Source organism: Pogona vitticeps, chromosome 1, assembly GCF_051106095.1.
Source record: "Pogona vitticeps strain Pit_001003342236 chromosome 1, PviZW2.1, whole genome shotgun sequence".
Classification (NCBI taxonomy): Eukaryota; Metazoa; Chordata; class Lepidosauria; order Squamata; family Agamidae; genus Pogona; species Pogona vitticeps.
In genome coordinates, this window is record NC_135783.1 from 142,577,920 (window position 1) to 142,590,142 (window position 12,223).

The 12,223-nt window shown below is 41.6% G+C and overlaps 1 protein-coding gene across 1 annotated transcript in view; it reads right to left on the minus strand.

Annotated features, from left to right (window-relative positions):
* Positions 1–11,715, minus strand: part of APOB (apolipoprotein B) — a 59,024-nt gene extending 47,309 nt beyond the window's left edge. Inside the window, 2 exon segments of the mRNA XM_020815630.3 lie at positions 1,188–1,226; positions 3,583–11,715. Coding sequence (XP_020671289.3) covers positions 1,188–1,226; positions 3,583–3,637 — 94 coding nt within the window. The 5' untranslated portion in view covers positions 3,638–11,715.
* Between the last annotated feature and the right edge of the window lie 508 nt (positions 11,716–12,223).

Genomic DNA, 12,223 nt, shown 5'->3' on the forward strand with positions numbered 1-12,223 from the left:
CAGCCAGTAATTAGAGTTGAAAGCAGTCCATGCTGCAGTTGACTGAGGCACTTTTTCCAAGTTCTCAAATCAAACTTCTAAGGGAATCCTGTGCTGAAGCCTAGAAGACAAGTTAGCGAGCATAGCAAACGAATGAGTGTAATACTGGAGAGGAGAGAACCTCATACTCTGAGGTGTACTAGCTAAGAATTTTCTTAGTTAAGAATTTCCCTCTTCCCGGCAATTGCTACCATCTGTCTCTGAATAGAGAAAAGAGCAGGAGTGATAGTCTGAAATTTGGCAACATTGGCATTCACGTGTGAATGTTTGAAAATGGAAAAACCTTTCCTGACTTTTGGTACACACAGAAGCGAGTGCAGACAATTAAATGAACGTTATCATAAACGTTGTCTTCCTAGCCAAAAGCTTTTAACACGTGAAATGTCAACAGTACATTATATTTCAGGCATTGGAGTGGATCAAAATTTAGCCATGCACATAAGCAGACTGATTTAAGTTAAACATGGTCATAAACATGTCTTTTCTAAGCATCTGGATAAAACCTACTGAACGTAACATATAGATGTATGTTACGAGTAGACTTTGTCTAGAGGGGCGGGATATAAATCTAAATAAAGTAAAGTATGTATGTGTAGGTACAATTGGATAATGGCAAGGTAACATGAGGAGAGAAGGTAAACTGCTTTGTCAGGTGCATCTCCTCAACATTTGTGTGTTCGATCTTGGCAGCGTAAACAAAAAATAATGGGAAAAAGTTAATTATCAAAAGCAGTGCAAAAAAAAGTGAACCCATCTTGTGTTCAAAGCAGTAGAAGAGCTTTTGGGAAAAAAACAGGGTACCAAGAAAGTACTTTAAATATTACAGATGGGATTGTTTGTCTAGCCACTGCCACAAATACAGAATCATTGTTTTAAAATGTTGGAAAACTGATTTGGGGAAGAAATAGAAGACAAATGTTTCTTTCCTATTACTGCATGTTAACGGCCTCTGTTTTCAGCTTATCAGAACTCCCTAAGTTAGATTCCAAACAAAAAAGAAACAAGTGTGCCCTTATTTGGGGCTTATTGAAAATTTACATATATCTGTATGGATCCTATGGAATTCAGCACAAGGAATTCATTGCAACAGTATTTTGAACACCTAGGAAGAAAAGAAGTGCATGGAAAGAAGAGATAAAGGGACTCACTTGAGCAAAGTGGACTTGCGTTTTCCAAACCATCCTCTTCTGCAAAATAAATTAGAAATGGGATTATAGTTGTATACTTCCTAGTGTGGCCAGGAAAAAAAAGAGATTATCCAGAAACCATTAGGGAACATGTCTGGAAACAAAATAGCAATGCAGCTGAACGAGTCATGTGAGAACACCCGGCGTCATTGCTTGGACAGACTTTTACAAGAACACTTCAGTAATATAGGAACATTCTTGTATCCTATGTTTTGACTCTGGTAAATGACAGGAATATTTTGCTCCTAAGGGATAGATGTCATCATACACTGGGGTGCACTGAGGGAAAAGAATCCTCAGAGGCTACTGTCATATGTAAGAAAGCATCAATATACAGTAAACTCCTTTTAATGTCCTGAGTGTGACAAATGAAATACAAAAAGGGATAAGTGCAGTTCCACTTATGTGCTAGTTCAGTCTCTTTGTCCATGTGAGTCCATTAGACTCTACAGGACAAAGGCTGATGTTACTTCTTTTAACACCCCCTTCCATTCGATGGGAGCAGATATTAGATCAAGTACTTTGTGGACTGGACTCAAGAGCTGCTTTTGGCTCTGTTTTGTTGTATTTTCTAACAAGCGGCATATCTATCATGCTTGTGCATGATAATACTTGAATCAGAAAGGTGCAGGCCACCAAGAGGTATAACTTCATGTGTGAGAGGTAAGTGGATTTATCTCAGAGTATCTTTAGCCCGTATCTTATTCTTTCGAAAGTAGCATAAGGGAGATTCTGAGTCTTGTGAGACAATTCTTGCTTCAAAGGGATGGTCGGGTTGCTAAACTACTCACAATGCTGTGAAAAGTGGAGGTATGTGTTTCACCCAATGTTCTGGGGCCCACGGCATTTAAAAAGATCTGTGCATGGGTGGGTGGGGAGGTGATGAAACCTCATTGTTACTCCAGAGAAGCTGACTGAAGAGGAGTTTAACAATCTAAAACCAATCCTGTTACAGTGCTACGATTTTCAGACTGGATAACTTCTAGACAAATTGCGGCCTTTATTCTCTGCAAGTCTCATCACAGGGGATTCCACCCTATGTCATGCAGAGAATTCCACAGGGCACCCAAATGAGATGGCCTTCAATTTTTATCCCTTAGTTGGTGGGCTTCCCCCCTTTTTCTTTTTAACCAGAAATGTGGATAAAACTTTTTTTTTTAAAAAAAATGATACATGAATGGCAGAATGTTATCTGATTGTTAGCACTAGGAACTGCTCCTCTGGAAGCAGGCTATGACATGTATACAGAGCCAAGAATCCTCAAGGAAATCTGAACTCAGAGGCAACTACAAGAAGCTTCTCCTGTTCTTGATAATATGACTTGGCTAAAACCCATCTTCTTCTGATCCTAAGCATACTCAGCAGCCATAAATGCTTTCTCAAAAATAAGCCATCAAGTCTTCAATGTGGGTCTCTCTCAACTGTCACATAATCCTAGCCCCGCTTAGGCAAAAGTGGTCTATTAAAACATATGAAGTTTTCAGCCAAATATGCTTGGAATTGTGAAGTCAGTTACATTTCTTTGAAATGACTGAGAAATTAACCCAACTCACTGGCTGGAAATATATTTACATTGAATCTAGTGAGACATGACTCAATCCTACATTTAGGATCACAATACTCTCACAATGTCATCTTGTACAGATTCCACTTTGGATTAAATCCATTGGTTTCAAAGGAAGTGGTTGGATGTGTCTTGTTGTGCCTCCAGGCATCAGGCGGTGGATGTTTTATTGTAGCAAATGTCCTAGTCAATATATTCCTCTGAAATTTTAAGTTTTGCATCGTCACCGTTGTATGGGGCTGTTTCAAAATGTATGTCACAAACCACTTGGGACACAGTCTGGTTTTAAGAAGGCAGAATGCATGATTACAGAAACCAGCTGCTTCACCATCATGGATTCCTGTCACCAAACTTCATCCTAGAAACAGTTCCATCCAAACATATTGCAGCTGGCCAGTTCAGCTATTTAACCTCGGTCCTCTTCTTCAAGGTGAAAAGTAGCCACACAACAGATAGGGAAAAGGCATACCACCACACCAAGCAAGTGTGTGAGTGTGTAGAGAAAACAGATACCCACATATTTAATCATGACATAAAAGGTAACAATTCCTCAAGATGACACACATCATAATGACCACTGCCACGACCATCGTAAGCATCATTGTCACCAGGATTCACCTCTGTATCATCACCAGCAGAAGGACTAATCTTGCCAATTAAATCTAGATGAGTGCAACATTGCAAAACCCGGAGACTTTTCTCAAATGGAAACCACCCACCCACCCCCACCACCCCACGGGGGAAGCCCTCCCCAAATACCTCCGACACCAAGGTGCGCAGGCAGTCACTTACGTGTCCAGGCGCCGCTGCTCAGCAGCAGGAGCAGCCAGAGCTGCCAGGGGCCCATGGTGAGTGAGGGACCCTTGGCTTTGCGCTGCCCGCCTTTTGTCTTCTTCTAGCCCCAGTGTCAAAGAGAGACTGAGCGTTCCCACTTGGACCTGCCTTTAAATACTCCCAGGCAAAGCAGCTGAGCCAAACGGTTCGAAAAGTTCAGAGCAAACTGCAAAAAGTCCAAAGGTCAGAGTCCTCCGGGATGCTCAGTGCAACAGGCACCAGGAGGCTCATCTGGATGAGTTCAGGCAGCAGAGGAGTGCCGAAGGCATGGGAAGGCAAAACAGGCTCCAGGCGTGTATGTGGCTATTTTTTCACATACAATACTCTTTTAAATGTGACATCCATGACATTTTCTCTCTTTCCAAAGGTTGTTTAATTTAGTGGAGAAAATCCTGCTATGGCTTTGGGTTTGGAAGCTCACTGTCTCCCAACCAGGGTGCATACAAGAAACCTGTTAGAAACATGCTAATTCCTTGTTTTCCTGAACAGCTATCTATGGACAGTCAGACGTACAGGCAATCTGGAGTCTGTGCTCAGGGCGAGGCCCAAACAACCTGGGAGGTGTGCTTGTCGTTCAGAAAAGTACCCAGTTACAATCAGGGCGGCTGCTGTGCCTTAACAACTGATGTGGCAGGATACCAACCAGATAGTTACAATTCCGTGCTGGCTTTCAGGGCTCAAAATGTGGTAGGAAACCTGGGGATTCTGCCCACTCTTTGGCAGAAAGAGGTTCTGTGGGTTCTCAGATGTACCTGGTCTTAGCTTTGTTTCCCTTTCGTGGCCCCTCCTCTTCCTCCTCCTCTTCTTCCTCCTCCTCTCCATTCCCTGTGATGACCTTTCACTACACTTACTGATGCATCGCAATAGCTTGCAGCAACTCATTATGTGAACTGTGTGTGTTTACTTCAGACACAAACCCTTGCTCAGATGTTAATCTGAGTATGTGACAGGGGCCATGAATGCCCACCCCACATGTCTAACCTCCTGATATCAAGAGGCAGGGATTAAGGGGCCCTCTTCTTGTGGCACAGTGGTCAAACTGGAACACTGCTCAGGAGCTGAGTTCAACCCCAATGGGCTCAGGTAGCTGGCTCAAGGTCGACTGACTCTGCTTTCCACCCTTCCAAGGTTGGTAAACTGAGTACTCAGCTCGCTTCTGGGACCAGAATGTGTAGCTTGTGTAATTGAATTGTAAACTGGCCAGGGAGTGCTTCAAGTACTATGCTCCATATGAACAAAAACCCTGATAATCAGAGAGACTGAGGGTTTAAGGAGTGGGTGAGAATATCTGGAACAACACCAGCGTGCGCCCTTCCTTTTATGTGCTTTGTGCCTCATAAACTCACACCAACTCTTGAACAAGGCTACTCTCCATGATGTAGAACAGTGGTTCCCAGCCTTAGGTGACACAGATGTTCCTGGACTACACTTCCCAGAAACCTTCACGACCAGCTATGCTGGTTGCAGTTTCTGGGAACTGCAGTCCAAGAAGACCTGGGTTACCCAAGGTTGGGGACCAATGGTGTAGAAGAATACTAGACAGTCATAACTTCATGCTGGCTTTCAGGATTCAGGATGTGGTAGGAAACTATAGTAGTACCACAAAGTCTGGAACTACACATTTGCAACAGTTCACAATAAAAATGTTTACTGTAGCTTGGCTGCAAATAGGCACGAACCCACTTTCAACGTACAGTCTTGTTGTTTGAACTGGGCAGATTTGTATTAAAGCAACTGAACAGATGAAGGCTTAGTGACTGGATTTCTTTAGTATTTTATTTTATTATTTTAATGCATCCAGAAAAATGGAACACTGCAGACTCAAGCCCCTGTCTACCCAGGAACTGGGGGAAATCGCCAGTTCAAGGGGACAGAGAGAGCCTTGTCCATGTTGTCTACCAGCTGGACCCTCTAAATCAGCCATTCCCAACTCTTTTTGGCCACCTCCATAAACACAATATGAAAGAAAGAGAGTCTGAATAAGAATTGTATAATTTGCATAATGGGCCTTAGAAGGTGGTATGAGAAAAAATGGTTTCCAGTCTGTGGCCCCCTTGAAATGTACCAGGGCTCTGTTCCAAATCACAGTAAAGGGGAGGTGTTGACCTCCATGTCCAAGTCCCCCTCCTGAGCCAAGCCCACAGCACTGTGTGGGCCAGAAGGCAGTCTGCCGGGTTCTCTCCCTGACAGCATAGAAAAAGCCAGTCAGAAAGCGGGTGAGGGCCAAAGGAACCCACTTGTATCCATCAAAGCAGTGGCAGTTAGGGTCAAAATGACACATATCACAGGCTTCCTCTCATGGGATCCCCAAAGCCTTCAGTAGGCTGTAAAAGACAGACCTAAGCCTTACTGCAGTTATTAAAAATGTGGATTGTTCACTGTTTTTAAACCACAGTTGGGCTCGCAACATATGCAGCAACAGGACTTGCTGTGAATTCCACCCACTTTTTTCAGAGTGTGTAGTTTCTGGCAAAGAAAATGTAGGCAACACTTAGACCGCCTAATCACTCCCCTTTGAGATATGCTGGCTTAATGCTAAGCAGGTCCTGGGGATTCTTGAGATCCCCAAGGAAGAACACAACACACAAGCCATTGGAGAAAAAAAGGCCAGAGCATTTATGGGTTACAGCATCAGTCCGTTGCTTATCACTGGGAATTCGGATCCAGCGCATTGGGAGGCCCGCCTGCCCCCCCAATGCCCACTTCTGTCTGCTTCAGCAGCCAGAGTGTGCCAATCCTCCAGAAACCATATGGGTATATGCCATTCCATGGTTCTCTGGTGCCTGAGGATGGGGTGGGGCCAGCGGGCCCCCTATCGGTGTCAGACTGTAGCCCTGTCCCTCTGCCCCCCATATGGGGAGAATTCCCTTTTCCATTGTGGGCAACCCAGGTTTCCACATGTCATTCTCATACCATCTGGATCCAGCCCCAGTACCACAAAACTACCAAGAGTTGTGACAAGGTAAAAAAAAAAAAAAACCCACAAGCATATCATATTCAAAAGAATTCTACCATTATCACAACAACAACAACAACTACTGTGTAACTTAACTTCATATACATAAAACCCACCAGCAAGCTATAGGGAGTGGGGATAGGAGAGGCTGGCCACAGAGTGGCCAATAGGGAACAAGGCACCCAGTTTTATACTGGGCAGGTGGACTGGAGTAGAACCTGCCCACTCTTCATCCACAGCCCACAGTCCCTTTCTTTTCAAAATTCTCTGCCAATCGATCCAACGCCAGAGAAGGACTGGGCTGAGGGAGAAAGATTAATATCCTTTCTCCACTGGGCCCACGGAGCTGATTCAAATTCTTCTCCATCACCAACCCTCTTCAGGAAGAAGAAGGCTATTGGTGATATATTTCCACGTTTACATTGAGCTTTGTTTGGCCTGACTCTCCTCGCTCACTCTTTTTGGTTGTCAGGCAAAAGCATGGAATAAAAATTCATATAGTAATTTCAGCTGATTTATTTAATAACCTTTTATCCAATAGGTCAACCCTGACTGGTTCCCAGAGTGGGTCACAAATCAGCAAGTTAAAGCCTCAGTGTATTATTACATATTCTTTAATATTGTTTTAAGAATATGATCGCTGTGTTTCAGTACTTAAAATTCTGCTGTTACCTGAGCTTTCACATACCATTTTTAGTGATTTCTGTTTTGGTCTGTCATATGGTTGTGTGTTGTTAGAGACTTTCGGTGTGCGTGTGTGTGTGCTGTAGTACTGTTTTATTTTTGAAAATAGATTTAAGACTATTTTGTAAAGAGAGTCAACTCTTTATATACCTGAATGCAGCATTATAACATGTAGAACAAGAAGAAAGCAAAATATTAAACATATGTGTGAAAGATTGATACACTGTTTTGGTCAAGTACAAGCTTTCAAAGAATTTAGCACATAGGCATTTAAACCATCTGATTGTCATTCTCATTCCTGAAGTGAATGAAATGTATCTACAGATGTAAAACACTTTATAGAATTTGTCTTAATAAAAGGGAAAAGATATTTATCTTCGCAAGAAACACTGCAGTTTTGGAGGAAATACTTTAAGGGTCTTTGGAATATTCATTGAAAACCGAACGCCTCCATATTGGTTCTGGTGAAGGGGTGCACTATGTTTGAATTAAATAATTGTTATTGTTTATTTGTAAGTTGTTGTTATTGTTTTAGTTGTGGTATGTATTGTTTTAGTCGTGTGATTTTTGTGTGTGGTTTATTTCTCTTCTTAAAACTTGAAATATATGAATTGGAGAAAATCACAAATGTAAAACACTAGGCTTTATCTTAAAATTCCTGCTTAGCTGATTTATGAAGCTGCCTTTCTGTCCAGCTAGCACAGCTGGTGCCAGTGGCTCTGTTTCTAGAAGAAAAAGGACAGATTTCAGGGACTGAACATTCCATGTTACATGAAAATGCACACCTTTGTCATTATTTTGCAAAGATTCATTGTTAAGTCCCAGAATGCAGTATGGTCTCTTCTTTGGTTTCTTCAGGCCACAAAATAACTTAAGATATCATTTTCAGTGGGTTCCAGTGACTATTTCTTTTCCGTGGGTGAAATTTCACTTCCTCTATGCTTGTGTGTGTAAAACGTGAGGGTCTATGCCGTCTCTGAACCAGACTTTCCATTGGATAGGGTGAGATGCTTTCCTCAGGTGGGACAGTATGAGGGGCAAATTTTGCTCTCACTCTACTCTGCCAGGAGGGCCCCAAGCTAGAAAGCCTTGCTTGCCAGTTGTTGAGATTAGGGAGACTGAATATTGTTCTGTGATTTCCACTCAGCTGTGTTTCAAATGAAGGTCATAACAGAAAGGCAATGATTAACTCACAGGCACCAAGAGATAGTTTTTCAGTCCCCCAGAGTCCTCTCTCGTAGGCGAATCGACACAGTACTAGAGTGCAATGTGGACATTCTACCACATTGTCACCTGTAGGGTGAAACAGTGCCTTCATGTTCAGCCATTGACAGTGGTTAGAGAGAAAAATACATGTATATCTGATACCAATGTTCCCTCTAAGCTGTGTGGGTGGATGACCACGCTGTGCTGCATCAGTGCCATGCATCAGCAGCCAGTGTTGCCACCCATTTGGTTCTGGTTGCGACTGGAACCCCATGTATCAATTTCAGTATAACTGTAAGCACAACATGCATTAACCCTGACCTTTAACACATTATAGTTCTCACTGGGTTAGAAAATACCCCACAATACACTCAACTCAAATTTTTGAAAAGCCCCCAAATATCTTGGTGGATGTGGGCTAATTCTGATGGAGAGGAATGACTTGACAGTTTCATGGTGCAACAGGTCACAATTATCGCACCTTTTGTGTTTTATCTCAATTCTAGTTACCGGTAATCACTCTACAAATAAGTTTCTAGTTCACATTATTAGTATAATGGAGAAACGTTTCATTTCACTGTGAGACCAAAATACGCAGCAAAATCCAAATCAAGTCAGAATGTAGTTCTTACAAATTTTGCACATATTGTGTTCCTGTAGATAAACAGCTCACGGATCCTATTAATTCTTTTCTTCTTGCATGCTCAGTCAACCTGCATTTCTAGCTATGAGCAAGTCCCACTGATCTTGATGAGATATAGGTCTTGGTAGATCTCAGAAACAGGATAGCACTGTGATTCCCTGACAGTCATAAAGTGCTTTATTGATCTGGGTATACGTGCCCAGGGGACACCCTCCAGACTCATTCTCCATATTTTTACTTGACTAATACAAGGGAGTTTCTCATTATGTAAGAAGAAAAGTACTTTGAGTTTCCTTATCATCTCTGTTTCAGATAATGAATTACTGCAACTAACAATCATTGAAATGATTCATATGAAGAGGTTTTCTGGTGACCTGGACCACGGATCCATCTAAGCCAGGATTGTCTACTCTTATCAGTAGCAATGGCTCTAGAAAGTCTCAAGTGGAGAAAAGAGACTTCCCTCATTTTGCTTCCTGATATCTTTGAACTTGAATGTTCCCGGGGCCTGAACCCGAGACATTATGCTTGCAAAACATGCACTTGATTTCTAGGATAGACCAGATGCAGACAAGATCAAAGCTTTTGCAACTGTAATTGTTGTGTATCAGAGGGAATTTCAGCAAGGACAGCATAAATTGCAAATGGCAAGTGCTGAAATTTCTGCATATCTGGTGGCACTATTTATATCTTACATTGGGCAGAAACCCATTGGGTTTTAAAAGCGAAATGGGAGAAGCTGCTGCTGCTAATTGGTGCTGATCTCATTGGTAAGAAGGGATGAAATAAACACCAGACATCTCATCCGTCAGCCACAATTAGCCATGGTTCTTCTTGCACACATGCAACAATCCAATAGGACTCCATCCATGAAGCGTATTTATGTTAGATTATATCAAAGGAAGTAAACAAAGTTGCAACAGGATTTTTGTTCTCTTTCGTATCTAGCTACTCAACTAGATCTCAGAACTACCAGCTCTTTTCTTCACGAAGGCCATATTCATTCAAATGCATCTGGTTTTATTTCTTATTAAATGTGTTTAAGACCCAAAGAAAAGCTTACTTTTTCGGCTTGCATCTCCTAGTATCTCCCAGCTAATATGACCCCTGGCAACAATTTTTGGGGGTTCTGGATGCTGTCATTAAAAAATAGTAACTTTTCGAAATTCTGCAAGTAAAGGAGTTACTTGTAACAAATGAAGGATTTCATTTCATTTTTATTTTTCAAACAAGAATATAGTAAAGTTACATTTGAAAAGTACACAGTATGTGGGAGTGGTTTTAATGTTTCAATGTACTGAGTAGTGCATTCTCACTAAAGTTACTTTTAAGGGATGTTTCCAGGTAGGCTGGAAGGCTGTTATAATAATTGTTGCAATGGTAACAGCTGTTAAGATTGTGGATGACTATAGGTGTGTGATGTGTTACAAAACAGATTAATTTTAAAAACCAATGATGTCCCAAGTTCTGGCTGAACATACTGGTTAGCTTTTTTGAGGTTGTTATCTACAGCCCCCTAATTAAATGCGTAGTATCCTACTTTGCTAACTAATTGAACCACTAACCCGTAATGAGGTTGGGGGGTGTTGCACAACCAATGACTGCATTTAGAGTTAGGTAATTTATCTAAATAACAGTCTCAGCCATCTCACACTCACTTTTGGGAGAATATGTTCATATCCAGTGTTTCGATGTCCCTCGCCAGTTACTACTGTACTGCTTAATGGGTTTTTTAAATGAGGGCAGAAAGATTATTTTGAAAATATTATGACATACTGTTATGCTTTGACTTCATGATACAGGGCTGATTCAGACAAGCAGATGATGTGAAGATACCTCCCCAAACCCTAAGTATCTGTTAAATATGGGCGCAGTATGTATGCTGCTCCTCATATTGTAGTTCTGATTATGTGATTTCTGGGATATATGTATGCACACAAATCCCATCACACCACATTCTCTCCTCCCCCCCTCAAGAGTCAGGGTTCCTGATCACAGCTGGCATAGCTGAATGACCTTCAAACCCTCCCTGAATATGTGAAGATCTGACTGACTTCCAAGTTGGGAGAGGGAGGTGAGGTTTAGGTGCATGATATTAAAAACTGGAGTCATACTTATGTGTTCAGAGAAATGCCTGAACAGGACTCTATCCGCTGTCCCAAAAAGCAAAGGCATCCCTAAAAAAAAAAAAAAAAAAGAGAGGACAAAATGTGAAAGGGATATATGCAAACATATTTTTAAAATACATATTCACCTTTAATCCATACCTGGACTTGGCAGCCGTTCCAAAAAGAAAAAAAAGAACTAAAAGAAAACAGAAAAAGGCATGTCCACTATCAATTAGGATAGATGACTGCCTTTCTTTTTGCTATGTGTATGTCCACTCATTCCCTTCACGGATTGCTGCCTTGTGGTGGTGAAGGGGCTTGAGTAATTCAGAGAAACTATGGGCTATGCCGTGCAGGGACACCCAAGATGGACAGATCATAGTGGAGAGTTCTGACTAAATACGATCCACCTGAAGCAAGAATTGCTGTAAGCCGCCTAGAGTAGTCTTAATTGATTAGATAGGTGGGATATAAATAAATAAATAAATAAATAAATAAATAAATAAATAAATAAATAAATAAATAAATAAATAAATAAATAAATAAATAAATTGGCAAGCCATGCCAGTATGTTTGCCAAGAAAGCCCCATGTCCAGAAACAAAAGGCTAAAAGATATGATGCTGGAAGATGGACCCCTCAGGTTGAAAGGCGTTGAACATGCTACTGAAGAAGAGCGGAGGACAAGTACAAGTAGCTCCAGAGCTAATGAAGTGGTTGGGCCAAAACAGAAAGGACGCTCAGCTGCAAGTGAAAGGAAAGTCTGATGCTGCAAAAAAAATACCACATAGGAACCTGGAATGTAAGATCTATGAACCTTGGGTAGCTGGGTGTGGTCAAACAGGTGATGGCAAGAATAAACATTGACATCCTGAGTGTCAGTGAACTAAAATGGACGGGAATTCAATTCAGATGATTACCATATCTACTATTGTGGGCAAAAATCCCATACAGAAATGGAGTAGCCCTCATAGTCAACAAAAGAGTGGGAAAAACTGTACTT